This window comes from Labeo rohita, chromosome 4 (assembly GCF_022985175.1).
Source record: "Labeo rohita strain BAU-BD-2019 chromosome 4, IGBB_LRoh.1.0, whole genome shotgun sequence".
In the NCBI taxonomy this organism is placed as follows: domain Eukaryota; kingdom Metazoa; phylum Chordata; class Actinopteri; order Cypriniformes; family Cyprinidae; genus Labeo; species Labeo rohita.
The window spans coordinates 22,885,841-22,904,808 of record NC_066872.1 but is presented as its reverse complement, the minus strand read 5'-3'; the positions used below and the strand labels follow the sequence as shown (position 1 = coordinate 22,904,808).

General features: G+C 39.6%; 1 protein-coding gene across 3 annotated transcripts in view; it reads left to right on the top strand.

Annotated features, from left to right (window-relative positions):
* Positions 1-18,692, top strand: part of tafa5a (TAFA chemokine like family member 5a) — a 103,188-nt gene extending 84,496 nt beyond the window's left edge. For 2 of the 3 annotated variants that reach the window (XR_007827547.1, XR_007827548.1), the window contains exons 3-5: positions 5,145-5,272; positions 5,575-5,687; positions 18,240-18,692. Coding sequence is in view for 1 of the 3 variants with exons in the window: in XM_051107329.1 (XP_050963286.1) it covers positions 5,145-5,272; positions 18,240-18,248 (137 nt within the window). In the remaining 2 variants the exon portion in view is untranslated. The remainder of the gene's footprint in view (positions 1-5,144; positions 5,273-5,574; positions 5,688-18,239) is intronic. The other variant, XM_051107329.1, reaches the window with a different exon arrangement.
* Positions 18,693-18,968: the final 276 nt, after the last annotated feature.

Here is an 18,968-nt window from a genome sequence, read left to right as displayed (position 1 = left end):
CCATTACTAAAAGAAAATTCTTAAGTACGCCACATATGTTTTGTAATTTCAGTTAGTACAAATGACATTTGAAAAGCCCTATACTGTCTACAGAACACTCTGTCACTGGACTCTAATATTCTTTTTAAATATTCTGTGTAAGTTCCCACAGAAATATTTTATTGATTTTTGCTTGTTCATAACTTATTTTTGCTTGTTCATAACTTCATGTGAGATCTGAGCCCCCACCCTCTCTGGAGAAAGTCACATCAAAAGAGAACCACATCTTTTATTCTCATTGCTGTCAGAGCAACACAACTATAGGGATTCCTTATGTAATTGTTCTTTCATATGTGTTAAAGCATCATGTCATGAATCAAATTAATAATTATCAGTACTTTCAGATGAAACATATTTTTTACTACTCTTAGATCAGATGGCTATGCCTACATTACACACATTTAAAAATGCATAGCTACTATCAGATCTGGCTAAGCTCTTGCCCTCTTGTATATCTGCTCTCTCCTGCCAGACCTTGCTTCTCTACAGCATTAGGCAAGATTTATTACCCAGGGTTCCTAGCTGTTGACGTGAGTGTGATAAAGCATTTCAACAAGATGAGTGTCCCAGTGTGGGTGTAATGATGTTATACCTTCTCTTATCGCCTCCAGATGAACTGTGCGTCTAGCCCCATCCCAAAGGCAGATTACATCCAGGTTGTTTTTATTTTATAACATCGAGTTGTCCTTGAATCCTTCCACTCACACCTGGAGAGTGACTACACAGTGGCGGAAAGTATCTGGAAGTTTAAACGGCCCCTTGCGGAAGTTGTGACCCTGGATGAAATTGATTAAAATGTTGCAGTAGCTCAAATTAACTGGCAAGACTAGCATGTCAGTGATGTATAACATCAGATTATGGGTACTGTGATTACATGCACCGTGTTTCTTAAATTTAGTTCAGTCTCGGTAGGTTTTAGGAGGTGTCCTTACCTTTATTTTCAACTGTATTAATAATCGGTGCTAACAACGAACCAAACTGCCTTGGAGGGCATATTACCATATTAAAATGATCACAATGTGCTCCATTATAAATTCTGCATGAGTTTCCTGGCCATTTAATGTTGTAATTAAGGCACTGACATCCAAGAACAGAGATTTTGTTCAGAATTGAAAACTGCTGTACTGCTTACTAGATACTGCATAGTGCATAATATATACTTAATATAATATATGCTTGCTATTAAAAAAACAAAACACAAAACAGCAATAAGCAGTTCAAATGATAGTATGTCACCTTGTTTTCACATTAACTGATAACATTGCATGTTTAAACATTGCATGTGAAAAGTGATGTGCATTTTTCATCTCAAAAGATTAAAACATTTATTTTGTATTTTTGTATTTAATACAGTTTCATTTCGTGGGAGCAGCCTTGGTCTGTGTGATGTCAAACAACCAAGAATCAGAGAATGGCCTGATTTGAAAAGGGGAATATTATTATTCTTTTTTTTTTTTTTAATTTATTATTATTATTATTATTATTATCATTATAGGGTGGTTGTGTACACACACTGCCAACACACATTTATGTTCAGACAACATTTAAAATGGAATTTTGCATCCGATGACCCCTTTAAGAAGAATTCAAATTATTGTAAAGAATCTTTTTAGCAATAGCACAGCAATAGCAATGTGAAAGACTAGTGTAGGACATGCCAAGATGCATAAAGCTGTGAAAATCAGGGTTATTCCACCAAATATTGATTTCTGAACTCTTCCTAAGATTAACCATAGTTGTTGTTTTAAAAAGAATATGAAAATTTCCTTGCATTATTTGAGGTCTGAAAACACTGCATCATTTTTGTTACCAGTTGCCATTTTCTGTAAATAAAGTTAAATAAAATTGCATGGAAATGAGCGACCAGTACATTATTCAAAGGTTTTTTTTTTTTTTTGTGATTCATTGAAGAATAAAATTTTATACAAAGAAAATGAGATTTTGAATGACATAGGGATAAGTAGATGAACAGAATTTTTAATTTTGCATTGTGCTGCATTTTAATCATTTTATGTGTATTGGCAATGACATATTATTAGTATTGTGTGGTTCCTACAGTAGTTAATGTAGTGTGTGCTAATGTAGATTTGTAAAAGGACAATTGATTCTCCTATCCATAGCAAGATTTGAGTGACACCAAAGCAAACGTCTTGAAGCCACTCAGCTGTCGTGATTACTGATGCATTGAATTCCTCCATTAAACCTATAATTAGGCCTGATTGCGCCCCCTTTTGTCTCCTTGTGGCATCTCACAAATAAATACAAATCAGCAGGTAATTATCCTATGCTCTGATTACTCTAAATCTCTTCATGCCTCATAATATTGCTCTCAGAGTTGCATTACGTCAAGAGCCATATAAGAATAAACATAGTAAAACACAGCAGAAAAATAGCTGGTTACACTTCCTTGACAGATACGATTTCTTCTGTCAGGAAATAGAGCTGGCATGTTGTGTTGTAATGTATAAAGATAACTCATGATAGTATCTGTTGTGTGGCAATTACATTTTGTTTATACATAATGTAAGTTTCAATATACTGGTGATCAGTAGGTATACAGGACAACAACTTGATTGAATTATCTTCTATCTTTGACACTGCAGAAAGAAAACCAAAAAATAAATTAATAATAATAATAATAATAATAATAATAACAATAAAAGAAACACGTGCTTATATAGTATTATTCTTGGGAAGAAATTAGTATATGTAAGTAAAGCTATTTTGAGAGAAGATCAAGATTTCCACTAATATTTCTGCTAGTATACTATTATATTAACTAATATATTGTTAATTATTTTTATTCATTATTTTAGGAAGTAAAAATCCAATTATATTTATATTGTTATTGCATAGCATTTTTTTTTTACAGTTGGGGAATATATCAAGCAAGTCATCTTAAAGAAGCAGATAGACACAGAAAGTGCTTGTAATACCAAGTTACATGCATCATTAAATAAGTACAAGCTAGACAGGGAAAGGAATTTTTTTTTTTTTTTTTTTTTTTTTAGGATGAAGTCAAATAGTGACGAAAGAGATGAGTTTTCAGCTGTCGCTCAGGGAATCAGTTTTCCAGATAGGGGTAGAAAGATCATTCCACCAGCCTGGGACGGTGAATGAAAATGTTCTGGAAAGCGATTTGGTGCCTCTTCATGATGGTACAATGAGGCGTCGCTCATTTATGTAACATTGGCCCTTTTGGACTCATTGAATCCCAGTCATGCCGCTGCATTCTGAATCGTTTGTAAAGGTTTGGTTGTGCATGATGAAAGTCCAGCCAGAAGAGCACTGCAGTTTAGCCTAGAAATGACAAGGGCCTGGGCAAGAAGTTGTATGCTCCGTTAGGAAGGCACTGATCTTCCTGATGTTGTGCAATGCAAACCTGCAAGATCGAGCAATTTTTGCAAAAGTCTTTGACAGTCATCTTATCATCAAAGATTACACCAAGATTTTTGACCAAACTTGATGTACCTAACTGGATGGTGAAGTCATGCTGTAGAGTTGGAGCGGCAGGGACAAGGAGCTCAGTCTTTACCAGGTTGAGTTGTTGGTGATATTTTTTCATCCATGCCGAGATGTCCGCCAAGCATCCTGAGATCCGTGCAGCTACCATTGGATCATCTGGTTGAAATGAAAGATAGAGCTGTGTGTCATCAGCATAGTAATGGTAGGAGAAGCCATGTGTCTGCATAATGGGTCCCAGTGTTGTAGTGTATATGGAAAAGAGGAGCGGACCAAGAACTGATCCCTGAGGAACCCCAGTGACCAGTTGATGTGCCACCCTGAAAGACCTACCAGTGAGATGGGATTCAAACCAGCAAAGTAGAATCCCTGTGATGCCCATAGATGAAAGGGGGGGCAGGAGGATCTGGTGATTCACAGTGTCAAAAGCGCCAGATAGATCCAGGACAATAAGCAATCTGCAAGGCTTCAGTGACTAACAGCAGCGCAGTCTCAGCTGAATGGCCACTCCTGAAACCTGACTGGTTAGCATTCAGTTGGCATACTATTTATTAATTTATTTTTCTAAAATTGTAAACTGACAGGTTTTGCTTTTTGTGTGCGAGCTAAAATATGAGACATGGCCATTGTAACAGTTATGTTATGTACAGTTATGTAAACTTGTTTGCATGTATTTTAATGTGTTGCACTTATATAACATACATTTTAATGGGCATGTAAACTTTAAAATATATGTTTCTAAAGCAATTGCTGTTGTAATGTCATTTAGTATATGTATATATAACTGTAACTGTAACTGTAACCTCTCTCAAGGGACTAATGCAAAAGCAGGTATGTTAAAGTGACTTACTTTTATGTAAAAGTGATCATCCATAATGAACATCCATCTGCATGAGAAATCTGTGACAAACCTTTCTGTAATCTCTTTTATTCTTTTTTTTTTTTTTTTTTTTTTTTTTTCAGTTATTTAATTTGAATCCTTTTCAATTTAAACAATATTTCCTCTCTCATGTTAATGTAAGATGCTTCCATAAGGTGATGTCTTTATCCAAAGAGTAAAGGAGACATCATGTTATGTCATACACAACACTAGTTTAGTGTGTTACAGTAACCTCTTTTATACTTGACAGGTGGGGACAGCTCTGATGGGGTGAAAAGTGAAATCTTCTGACACATGCTTGTAGCTGACTTACTATAAATGGTATCAATATAAAGTAGTGCATTATGTCTAAGAAGGTTCAGCTACAGTGCTATAGAATGTGTAGTATGATTACAAGCAGGTTTCACAGTGATTTTTAGTGGATGTATGACGTCAGTTAGCCCTTGATTTGACTTTACTAGTTGATAACATTAAAAATGGACATGTTCCACTATTGTTTATCAAGCAGAGAGTACTTCCTGTCTTAAATTTGAACAGTATCGCAGTATCGTTGATTATTTTGTTCCTGACAAACTTTATTTTGTGAAATATGTTTTATTGAGAAGTGTGTCTGTACTGTCTGTATTTAAAATAAATTCCACTTGATCTAATGCAAATGGATTCATACGTTTAAGTGTACAAATGTGTTTTTTTTTTTTGTTTTTTTTTTGGTCTGTGTTTCTGCTTGCCTGATCATTTTAACCTTTTTTTTTCTTTAACATAGCTCGTATCGTGAAGACCAAGCAGTGGTGTGACATGGTGCCCTGTCTAGAGGATGAAGGCTGTGACCTGTTAGTAAATAAATCAGGTTGGACTTGTACACAGCCCAGTGGCAGAGTGAAAACTACAACGGTGAGACTTACTTTTTCACATAATCACTGTCAAATGTCTCTCTGTTTACTGCTCTTTTCAATTCTCTAATGTCACATACTGCATTCTAGAATGAAACAGGATATTTATTAAGAAAAAAAAATAGAGAAGGGCTAGATGCTATCCATTGGGAATTGATTAGATTATGAAAAATGAGCTCTTCATTCCAGAGTAGAAGTCAGCGGAAAAGCCAAGTCTCTTCAGGAGTAGTGCATATTATATTCTGATGAAAGGTTTAAAAAAAAAAAAAATTAAAAATGTTTTTTTTTTTTTTTCATGTTTAGTTTACTGATCATTAGTCTCGCATAGCTAGACCTTCAGACTGACGGCAGAAGGTCTGGGAACCTTGGCCGATTTGAATGGCCAAGGCCCACTCAAGAGGCCATATGACTGACAGGTAAAGCAACCAATCACATTTCGTTTGTGCTGCGTCATGTTTAAGGGCATGGAAATGTCACCACAATAACAGACCAGTGTGTAAAACTCTTGGAAATATTTTAAAGATTATATGCCACGAACTTTAATTTAATTTAAATCCAGCGTTTAGTTGACCCTAATAAGCTCTCGCCATCATAGTTGTAAACACGATGCCTTTCTTCTTTTGTGAGAGGGTTTGGCGCCATGGCATTTCTGTTTCCAGGCGGAACGTTAAAAAACGCAACACACACGTCTCCCAGAAATCCAGTATAATCTAACCAATCTGGTGACAACTTCGAAACTCCTGAAGTGTTTCAACTTTTGTGTGCCGTATGCATCAGACATTCAGCCAGCGGTCCGTGGGCGTGACGTCTGAGGCTGAGACTAACCAATCATTTGATCATTCATCTCACATACTTCATTTTAAACATATATTTCAGTAATATATACAGTGCACAGCATAAATGAGTACACCCCTCTAAATAAATATAAAAGATGTATTTTCTTAATGATCACTAATATAATTCATGAAAAGATGGCAATGAGTACACCCTAGATCTAATTCTGCAAATTTATAATATTTTAGTACTTAGTATGTCCTCCAGAACTTTAGGTATACTTCTCTGACCCTTCTTGAGTGTACAAGTTCATGACAAATTTTCACATCTGTCCTCTTTAACTCCTGGAGGACGACCTCCTTAAATGCCCTGGTCTTTAATGGGGAGTGTTGCTCAGCTCGTCTCTACAGAATCCCCCATAGCCACTCAAGAGCATTAAGATTGAGTGAAATGCATGTCCGCTGAAGGATTTTTACCTTGGGAGAATTAATATCTTCATTGTCATGCTGAAAAAATGCCCAGTAATCCAGGGAATGAGGGGAGGGTACCATCTTCAGTTTCAAGTTTTTGTATTACATCACACAGTGGTGTGTGAATTCATTACAGCATTTATTAAACACAACTCCCTCACACCTTCAGCACTCATACATTCCAATATAAGAGCTTTAATATCACTGAATGTCACTGTGGGTACCAGGCACTTCTCACTGTACTCCTCCTCTAGCAACACCAGAACATTTTGGATGTTTTTGGATCTAAAATGATTGACTTGGTCTCTTAAGACCAGAGTATGGATTCCCAGAAGTCTATATTTTGTAAATATATGCCTTGGAAGAGTTTGAATGAGTTTATTGTGCTTTGGCTACAACAGGTAATTCAGGTCACCCTAAGGTACAAAAGTGAAAAGGTAAATTTTTGTACCTTACCTACCCCTAAACAGTACATATTAGTACCTTAAAGGTACATTTTAGTACTTTGAAAGTGCATATTGGTACCTTAAAGGTACATACTGGTACCTTAAAAGTACATATTAGTACCTTTTCACTTTGAACCTTAGAGTACCGCCCCAGCGACAGAACTGTACCTTTTTGTCTGACCGTGCAGGAGCTTTGTCACAAGTCCATTGTTTTTGAGTGTTACGTCTGCTATATTTTCACTCTTAAAACAATAATTTGGTATTCCTATTGTACCATTGTCCTCTTTTATGCTAAGAAATAAGTCAGATGGCAATTCTCTACCAAGTGGTTCCATTGTTGCCAGCATTCTGAGTATGAGTCTGAGTATGATTCAGTAGGCTGTATAACACTTTAAATTGTCAGAAAATGATTGTCTTTAAAAGTTTTGATTCAGTATACTTGCCTACTGATCAAAAATTGCCTTAAACCTACACTAAAATTTAATTTTTTTAGTTTTATTTAGTAACTTTCAGGAGGGTATACTCATTTTTGCAACACAAGCAAGCAGACTTGCTGGAACATTATAGCTCCAAAGAACCCTAACTAAGCAAAGAGTAATTGCTGAATTTGTTAAGTTTTAGAGGTGGCGTACTCATTTATGCTGTACACTATATATATATATATATATATATATATATGCAGGACTTCACTTGGCCAAATCCCTATAGAGCTCTTCAGACTTTATCATGGGACACGCAGAGCAGTTCTAACCTGACTTCTCTCAATGAGAGGATGTGTTTATCAATGGTAATTAGATCATGCTTACGGCTAATTATGTGAACAGATGGGTGATCACGGCAGGTATGTAGACGAGACATTGGAGAAATAGGAGGAAATGAAAAGGTGGGTGCACAACACTTCAGCTCCTGTCTGCTGTCATCAGCTATTAAAGTTTTTATTTGTGTGTATTTGTTAAGGCTTATTTGTATTTTTTGGTCCTATGATTGTAATCTTTAATTAAATGTTTTGCTCCATTATTATTACTATTTTCTGATTAATAAAAAAAATTGTAAGTTTCCATTTATTCACTTTTTTTGTTTGTTTGTTTTTCTAAATCGATTATTAAATCAAGCTCTTCTTAGCAAGCAAAAAATATTTTAAAGCATCTCACAAAGTTGTCAGAGTAATGTTTAAAAAGGGTTTCCCATAGCGGAAGTCATCATAGTTGGGTAAAATCAGAGAGCAGTGAATTGGAGTGTATTTTTTCATTCCCATTTGCTCAAATAACAAAAGAAACACAATAGTGTTTTCACAACTTTCAATCAAAGGGGAAAAAATCGAGAGAGACTGATATCTGCAGTCAAAAAAGAGAACAATGTCAAATTTACCATCCCTCCCATAGGCGGCATTAGAACTAGTTCCCTTTCAGGAACTCGAGCCGCGTCGAAACGCTTTGGGAACGCCTTCAGCGTGAAGGCGCTCTGAATCACATGTATAATCAGTCCAATGAAAGAGCGAGACGTCACAGGCGGGTGACGTCACCAACCAGGAAGCTATAAATACACGTGCGTTGGAAGCCGGCGTTAGCTTCTGTCTTTCAGCAGCACTCTGTGTCTCTGTCTGTTTGTACTCTTTTGGTTGCTAGTTTGCACCACTTTTATTTTGAGTACAATGTCCTCTAGTGCAGAAAAGAAAAAGGAGAAATCTAAACATCTAGACAAATTATGTTTTAGAGCGGGGATACACACGCTCTATGCGTGGTTTGTCTGGGAGCGGAGCACGCGGCGTCGGCTCTTGAGGGGGCCGACTGCCCGCACTGTGAGCGTCTCCCGATGCGCACGCTCCGCTCCCGGAAGGCTCTCTTCGAGGAGGGAGCCTTCACCAGCGTTCCTCGCGGGTCCGGTCCCGCTTCCGCCGAGGCGGAGCGGTTACTGCACTCATGGGGTTAGCAGCTGGATCTGTTGGAGGGTATGGAGACGGGTGTCCCCTTATCTCCTGCCTCACCCAGCAGATCCGCCGCCCGTTCCGCGGGTTCGGAAGCCCGCACTGCGGTTTCTTCCCCCCGGGGGACGGGCTCGACGATCCGTTTATCATCCTCCGAGTTTTGAATCGTTCAGTCATGAAGCTGAAATTCAAGATGCTTACAGTCAAGCAAGTAGTGTCACAGATCAGGTCCGAGGACTGGTTTGTGACGATAGATCTAAAAGACGCTTATTTCCACGTCTCCATCCTTCCTCAACACAGGAAGTTCCTGAGGTTTGCTTTCAGGGGCAAAGCATACCAATATCGGGTTCTTCCGTTCGGCCTAGCACTTCCCCCCGAACTTTCACGAAGTGTGTGGATGCAGCTCTGGCTCCGCTGCGGTTCCGGGGCATCCGCATACTAAATTATATCGACGACTGGCTGATCCTGGCTCAGTCGGAACAGGTAGCGGCTCAGCATCGATGTTGTGCTCGCTCACATGAAAGAGTTGGGGCTGAGACTGAACGCCAAGAAAAGTGTGCTGTCTCCATCACAAAGGACCACTTATCTAGGCGTGGTGTGGGATTTGATCACAATGCGGGCACGTTTGTCTCCCGCTCGGATCGAGTCGATCCTTGCTGCAGTCAGGAGAGTCAAAGAAGGCCGGTCACTCACTGTAAAGCAGTTCCAGCGACTGCTGGGTCTGATGGCAGCTGCATCCAACGTCATACCTTTTGGCCTGCTGTACATGAGACCCATACAGTGGTGGCTAAAGACCAGGGAGTTCTCCCCGAGGGGAAACCCGCTCCGCATGATCAAAGTCACGCGGTGATGCCTACGTGCTTTAGTCATGTGGAGGAAACCCTGGTTCTTGTCTCAGGGCCCAGTGCTGGGAGCTCCTTGTCGCTGCGTAACGCTAACGACAGATGCTTCCCTCACCGGTTGGGGTGCGGTCATGAGTGGCCACACCGCCCGCGGTCTGTGGAGCGGTCACCAACTCACGTGGCACATAAATTGCCTGGAGATGATGGCCGTGTTTCAAGCGCTGAAACACTTCCTCCCGGACTTGAGAGACCATCATGTGTTGGTCCGCACCGACAACACAGCGGTGGTCTCTTATATCAACCACCAGGGAGGTCTGCGTTCGCGCCCCTTGTACAAGCTGGCGCACCAGATCCTTGTGTGGTCCCAGGGCAAACTCCTCTCGCTGAGAGCAGTGTACCTGCCTGGGTATCTCAATGTGGGAGCAGACATCCTGTCGAGACAGGGCCCGAGGTCCGGGGAATGGATGCTTCACCCCGAGGTGGTGAAGCAGATATGGAGAGTTTTTGGTCAAGCCCAAGTGGATCTCTTCGCCACGAGGGAGAACTTGCAATATCCCCTCTGGTACTCTCTAGTTCAGGGGTGCTCAATCCTGGTCCTGGAGATCTACCTTCCTGGAGAGTTCAGCTCCAACCCTGATCGAACACACCTGAACCAACTAATTAGGATCTGAAGGAGCACTTGATAATTACAGACAGGTGTATTTGCTCAGGGTTGGAACTAAACTCTGCAGGAAGGTAGATCTCCAGGAGCAGGATTGAGCACCCCTGCTCTAGTTCATCCAGCCTCCCTGGGGCTGGATGTCATGGTACAGACTTGGCCGAGGCTTCGTCTGTACGCTTTTCCCCCGATCGCTCTGCTCCCGGGAGTTCTAGAGAGAGTGCGCCGGGACGGGGTGTTCCTCCTTCTAGTAGCCCCGTTCTGGCCGGGCCGAGTATGGTTCGCAGACCTGATTTCTGTCCTCGACGGCTCTCCATGGGAGATTCCCGTCAGGAGGGATCTCCTCTCACAGGCGGGGGGCACCATCTGCCACCCCCGTCCGGAGCTGTGGAAACTTTGGGTGTGGCCTCTGAGGGGGCACACCTCTTAGCTTCCGGTCTCTCAACCGAGGTTGTTGAGACCATCCTCCAATCTAGAGCTCCCTCTACGAGGAAACTGTACGCCTTGAAGTGTCTCTTCGCAGGGTTAACCCACTCCACCTTGAAGGTCTACGTGGCGGCCATTGCGGCCTACCACGCCCCTCTCGGTGGTCTCTTGGTGGGGAAAGACCCTCTGGTTACACGTTTCCTCCGCGGTGCGCTGAGGCTGAGGCCTCCTGTACGTTCTCGTGTTCCCTCATGGGACTTGTCGGTGGTGCTAGAAGCTCTCTGTAGGCCTCCCTTCGAGCCTATTGAGGAGATCTCCGATCGTCATCTTACGATTAAAACGGTTCTTTTGATCGCTATTACTTCTTTAAAGAGAGTTGGGGATCTTCAGGCCCTCTCAGTGGCCCCTTCTTTCCTGGACTTCGCGCCAGGCTTAGCAAAAGCCTTTTTGCACCCTCGTCCGGGTTACATTCCTAAAGTCCCCTCCTCAGCACCACGGCCAGTCGTACTGCAGGCCTTCTGTCCTCCTCCCTTTCGGGAGCCCGACCAGCAGTAGCTAAACTGTATATGTCCAGTTCGAGCACTGGACACATATGTCCACAGAGCTGCCACGTGGAGAAAATCGGATCAACTTTTTGTATGCTATGGTCCGGCTAGGCGAGGCCTTCCGGCCACTAAGCAAACTCTAAGTCGTTGGATTGTGGATGCTATTTCTTGTGCATATGAGTCCTCTGGTCTCCCTCCTCCTTTAGGGGTCAAGGCTCACTCGACCCGAAGTGTTTCTGCCTCCAAAGCCTTTCTTGAAGGTGTTTCCATGCAAGATATCTGTAATGCTGCGGGATGGTCCACGCCCCTTACTTTTGTCAGGTTTTATGACCTGGATTTGCGAGTCGCTCGTGGCTCTTCTGTCCTTCACCCTAGCTCTCTCTAGGCAGGGACTTGGATTCTGGCAGCGTGGGCATCTTGTTCCCAAAGCGTTTCGACGCGGCTCGAGTTCCTGAAAGGGAACGTCTCAGGTTACGTATGTAACCCTGGTTCCCTGAGGGAACAAGACGCCGCGTCTCGAGGCCATTCTCCTGCATCCCTGCGAGCGCTGCTTCTCTTCTGAAGCTAACGCCGGCTTCCAACGCACGTGTATTTATAGCTTCCTGGTTGGTGACGTCACCCGCCTGTGACGTCTCGCTCTTTCATTGGACTGATTATACATGTGATTCAGAGCACGGTCACGCTGAAGGCGTTCCCAAAGCGTTTCGACGCGGCGCCTCGTTCCCTCAGGGAACCAGGGTTACATACGTAACCTGAGACGTTTTTTGTAACTTGGTGAAAAGGTGATATAATACAAAGTATAATGTTATTAACATTTTTTTAAAAATCAAAATATGAAAAAAAAATTCAAGGATTTCTGATGATGATGACCGTTAAAATGCGTCATCACAGTTTTGTGAAAAGGGTCCATTATATGTAAAGAACATATATAAATCAAAGTAATTTGAGAAATACTGAATGTCTTCAAAGATTTGTAAAATTAAATGCATTTGCTGTATTAGTTATACTGGGTTGATATTAGACATTCTGTTAGTTTTTGAAAGTGACCTTGTACCATGTGTGAGGGTATCACTACCATGCTGTGCGGGAAGGCATCACTCATTCACTGACTGCAGTCCACTTTAGACATTCTACTAACTATAAGTGACTTTGCAACTACATGTCAGCTAATTCTCATTAATTTGCAAATACATGTCTATTAACTCGCAGAGCAGACTGATAGGTTTAGGGTTAGTAGAATAAGTTGACATATACTTGCAAAGTTTAGAAGAGTGTTAGAAGATATTAAGCAGACAGTCTACTAATACTCTAATGACTAACTGTTGTTAAACTTCATACTAACTTCTCTTGAAAACAGTGCTCATGGGATGAAATGCTAAAAATACATTAAGATGTGACTCAGTGCCAAAGACTGCAATCTGCAAGTGTACACAGAACAAAAAGGTGGGCTTTTATGTGAATGGATGGATATGTTTAGACCACAGAACATGTTGGAGATGTGCCCTGGTACACATGCTCAAATTGTAGTTGTGTTTTTTGTTTTTTTTTTGTTTGTTTTTTTGATTGACCATTTTAATTGACCACCCATTGTCAAGGGACAAAAGAACTAATCAAAAAATTTCCAGTAGGCCTGCTAAAATGAGTATCTGCTATTCAATAAGAGAATGATCACTAATCAACCCAAGAGTCCCTGTAGGCTCGTCCTGTTTGAATAAACACTCATTACCGCTATCATGTTTGTGATTTGCTCATTCTTTTCTATTGATTCATATGATTGTGACCACCTCTTTCAACAGCAAATTAAACAAGCAATAGTCGTCTCTTGTAGATTGTCGGTCATCTCCAGTGGGCAGCTCAACGTCATTAGATGGCACTGATGGAACGACCAAATCACTTTACCTTATCTGATGAAATCTCAGACAGTTAGAACAACTGAAATGAGTCAAAGAAGGGGAACAAGTGAACAAAAGTATTACAGAAAAAAGAAAGTGCCCCTCTAGGTGAGCTGAGATATGTGAAATATCACAACAGCTAACTATTTGAGTGTTAGCTGTCACTGATTTAAACACTTTTTAAATCAAAGTGTATATATATATATATATATATATACATACACACACAGACACACAGATACACAATATCACACTCGTAGACATGAGATATAACTGTATATTGGCACGGCTGTGATTCGGCAATCACAGCGTGCCAATATACAGCCATATCTCACGTCTACGGGGGTGATATTGTGTTTATACAACAGTTCGATGGCACAAGTGTGCAAATAAATACACAACAACAACGGAGGGTTTTTAAAAATCCTCTTTTGTGCAGAACACAAATTCAAAACTAAGTTTGACAGTTAAACAGCTGTGCCCAAGCCTCCGATACAAATTTCAAAACGTTACTTTGGAACTAGTAAAGAAGGAACATTGAGTTGCTTTACTGAAAGCTTATTGTATTACTGTATTAAAAGCTCACTGTATATTGTGTAGAGTATTATGAGAGAGATGAGTGAGTGTGATGATCTGGCTGAGGTGAGGCGATCTCAGGTGGGTTCATGAGGACTGAACAGCTAACGGTCTGGAGCTCACATGTCCGAAAACGTTGATACAAATTTTTTAAATAGATGTTATCTTTATTAACAAACTGCACATTTGAACTATAAACAAGTACATTCTCACCTGAAAACCTCTTAAAACTACATTCCATGACACAAAAACTGTAATATTTACAAAATTACTGGATTTGGGCGTCCGCCATGACACTCGCTGTAAAAAGTACCGCCAGCGGAGAGATATGGTTATCTATCTATCCTCCAATATCAACTACGAACATCTACACATTTCTAGTCTCAACGATGTCAGGTGTACATTTTGTATTTTTAAAATAAATAATAATAATAATAATATTAATAATAATTTTATATTTATTTTCAACATAAACATTTTCAAAAACACAGAAGGTCTTATAGATTCTGTTAATTAAGCTCATTATGTTTCCTCTTTAGTAAGGTTACACCACACTACTCCTTAATTCTCTGATTATACCATCAGAACAAGAGGGCTCTTAATCAACTATTCTATTAGCTATTAGATTGATTGGGTAGTATTTAGCCATAGAAAAGGGTCCTTGAATCTGTAGTAGCAGTGGAGTTCAAGACGAGAGAGAACTACTGATTGCAGTAATCAGCAATCTTTCACATCCAAACAGAGAAAGCGTTTGCTCATCATTGATGCCTCAGGTATACAGGGCTTTGAAAATGTAGGGGCGTCCCTTGGTTTCAAGTGCTGCCTCAAGAAATTGGTGAGATTTTATTGGTTAACTGAGAGTTAAAGGAATAATATAACCAAAAATGAAATTCTGTGATTTAATCACCGTCAAATCTTGTCTTTTAAATCTGGTATGCTGTCATATAGGCCATGCAACAACTAATGACATTTAATGTGTTTCATGTTCAACTTATAAAATAGGCAGCACAATTGATTTAAAAGCTATGGCAGAGAAGATAAGTTTTTCGACGACTTAATTCTTTTAGGGGAACATTTCCATTAACCAACAACGCTGATGTGAAGATGTATGCCTTTTCAAACTCTTCTGATGAAACAGAAAGTGAATAGACTGAGGGTGCCGAAAACACGTTGAGGTCATAGATGACACATGCCAAGGCATTGCCGCTGTGGGTGTTGGGCTCTGCGTAATTGATCCCAATGCGCCAGTGTGGCACCATAAGACACATCCTTGCCTGGGCTTGGACAACATCACCATGGAGACGACAGCTGCTCCTCCGTGCAAGCACTCAGCCTCTGCAAACCATTAGCGCCCACTGCCAGCTCCTGTCTAAAGGAGCCAAGTCAGCAATGGTCACCAAGAACTTCCATTTTGAATCAGAGAAACCTTCACCATTTACTTGTGATTGGGTCATGTTTTAACACCATGCAGTATTTATAAGAACTAAAAGAAATCTGAAAAGAATTTATGCGTTTTGTTAAATGACAGTTTGTCAAACTAAATGGTTTGCTGCCATTCTTCTAAAGCACTGGTGCTATTCTTCTGTATCTCTCACTGCCCAAGCTGGCTATTTTACCCAGACAATCCAGACACCCATTACAAGGTTTCTTTGTTACAGTGCCTTGCCAACCTCCTATTTCCAGCTGCCAAAAGAGTCTTTTCCAAGTACCAGCCTGAGCAATTTGTTAAAAGAGTAGCTCTTATTTTGAGCCTTCATTACTGCTGTCACCACAAAAATAAATAAATAAATAAATAAAATCATATTTATGTCAAATTAAGCCAAAATGAACCCAGTTAATAGTTGAGGAATCCAGTTATATCAGCTTTTATTGCTTTTATTAATAATAATAATAATAATAATAATATGTTTATTGTTCAATAGAGCTTGTCACTTTTTTTTTACTGCTATGTGCAAAACTGGCTAAAAGTTTTAAAGAGAAAAGTAAAAGTAAAAGAGTTACATGAGCCAACATCATTTGAAAACAGACTGTGAGACATGCAAGTTACAAATTGGCATGTACAATTTCATGGCACCTCAAAAGGGAACCAGTCTGTTATATATATAATTATTAATGCAGCTACTACTACGTATTGCACAATCCCTCAGCTATTTTATGAGATTAATTTCTTCATATGGAGCTGTGATACTGAAATTCCCTAGATGTTTATTGTGAAATGCAACATGAAAAGCATGATTAAGATAAATCCAGTTATAGCTTTGAACGGCTGCATGAATTTCTCTCAAGGGGCAAAGCTACATATTCTGCCAGAAGGAGTTTAGCATGCTCAAACCTTTCACACTACACCAACATTATTACTTCAGATAGATACTGCTGGGTTCAGCAAATATTTATCACTTTCATCTCAACTTTCTGTCTACATAACAACAGTTTTGTGTGTTGTGACTTCAACCTCCCCAAAACATGAACGGCATAAAAGTTCTGAAATAATATAAAAGGTCCCAATTCAGCTAAGAGGTCCACATACAGCTAAGAGCCTCACCCAAGTGGACTCCGCAGTAGATGCTAAGTTTATCATACTTTGTTTACTGTCACCGGAAGGTTTTTTTTTTTTTTTTTTTTTTTTTTTTTTTTTTGCATGGTTTCCTGTAAACAACGTAAACTTTAACATAAATTTAGTAACAGCATCTTAAGACAGTAAAGTTTTGTTTTCTTTTTCTTTCTTTGGTGTATAAAAACAGTGAATTTTCTTTGATGTATGTCAATAAAATAAAATAAAATAAAATTTCAATCATATAAAGAGGAAACAATGCATTTAAGACAAAATCATTCCTCTAAATCAAATCTAAGTCAAAATAAACTGCATACTGTATAGACAAACACAATCTTGCTTGAAAGTGATTAGGCCTGCTCTAGTAATCCTCTTGAGCCTTTCTAAACTTGGTCACTTGGTCACATAATCTTTGTTAATGTTTTGCGGTAATTCATATGTAATCTAATTGCTAAAACTTTGCTAGAGAGCAACATTGCTGCAGTATATTAGCAATAACAGACTTTTGTCTTCAGCATCTACACTTATCTAAACTCATCCTGATTATTACTGTTGTTCCGTATTTAGACTTAGTAATGTTTCCAGCACCTGCTAAATCCATGAATATTTGCTCCCCATGCAAGTGTCAAGAGTTCATAATTATAAATTAAGCAGCAGCCCACGTTGGCAACATTTGGTGCATTTTTTCGGCCTGGCAATAGACCATTTAGCAGATGGCACTGAGCATTTTCCATGGCAGGTGCTCAGAAAAGCAACAGTTTTCAAGCATTAGCTCGATTACAACAGAATTGTAATATCTTTGAACATCATACTAAATTTGAGTATCACACATTCAAATGGATTATGCAAAAAAATGTCTAAAGTACACCTCCCTCTTTTTTGGACCAGCTGGATTTGTGATCTCCCAGCCAGGCTATTTCTATTTTTTGTTTGTTTGTTTGTTTTGCTTTGTTAGGCACTTGATATCTGATCAGAATTGACCAGAGACCAGACCTCCAGACTATCTTGGTCCATCCTATATATATATATATATATATATATATATATATATATATATATATATATATATATATATATATATATATATATATATATATATATTCTCCTCATTAAAATTAAATTCCTCTTATCATGTACTCACCTGTTGTCATCTCAGATGTATATGACATTCTTTCATCTGTGGAACAAAAATGTTTATAAAATATATCTCTGTGAGTCTATATAATGTGTAATGACTGTTCTCGGCCTGGAATTCTTCAGTTTGCAGTGACTCTCAGTAGCTGGCCAAGTGTGCTATTTGAGTGAAGTGGGGAAAAAAAAAAAAAAAAACAGTTCTGAAAACAGAAATTTCTGATCATCCTCCATAACACAGTGGCTTTACTCTTCTCATACCATCTATAAAATTTTGCATTACCAAGGTGCATCTGTATTACATTCTGAAGAGCTCTGTTATCAGCCCCACAGCGGAAAATGAATCCATATCTCTACTGACTAAGCCCGACTGTCACGGAATGGAACGGTGAAAAATCAGCTAGTGATACCTCCACATGTGCATTTTACATGGTTTTTTGAAGCGTCATTTTGAGGGTTTCATCCACTTTCATTATATGGACTCATAAAGATGGATTATTTTTCCCCAAAAGTACATCAATCAACTATTTTAAAAACAATCAGAGACCTCTGGTAGGATAGCCATTGCTCTCATGCTCTCATACATACATACACACATACATACATACATATATACATACATACATACACATACGTATATACATTACCCATTGTTAATCCACTTTTCATTATCGCTACACCCCTGAAATTGCATCATTGATCTTGATTTCCTGTGTGTTTCTGCTTGATCTAGGTGTCCTAACAGTGGGAAGGGTTCCTGGAGCGCTACGAGACGAGGCCTCTTGCAGCTTCGCCCGCCTGCTGTAGATACTTGCTATGTCTCATCGGCTTAACACCTGCCTCTGCCTACCTGTCTGTGTCTCAGCTTTGTAAATGGGCAGCACCCCCTTGTGCCACGGAGAACGTACTGTACGTTCACAAAGCGCCTCACGGATAGTGGTACAGTAGGAGCCTTGAGGACTTTAAGAACGCAGCACAGGACAATGAGGCACCTACCCTGTCTGAGACTTAACCAGACACAGGTTTTATGGGACTCTACCAGCAGTTCTGACCTGATCCGAGACTGTGAACCTAACTGCTCTGTGAAACAACTTTCTGCTGGAATATGTTTTTGGCGCTCATTTTTTACAGACCAAAGAGGAAACATAATAGACAAAAAACAAAACAAAACAAAACAAAACAAAAACATTAATTATATGAACGCAGACTGAAGGACAAACTTGAAAGGAAGAATTTAGGCAAAGAAAAAACAAAATATATATAAACCTAAATGTAGAAAGAGAGATAGATATAGATATAGAAAGACTATGCTATACAGCAGTGGTCTACAAATGGAAACGCTGACGTGGAATATTAAAACGACTGGGTCAACCATTCCCATTTATCACAATCAGAGGAGAACCTTTAATACTTTACAGGCATTTCCTTGAACTGAATCAACCACTGTATTCCAAGGATAACA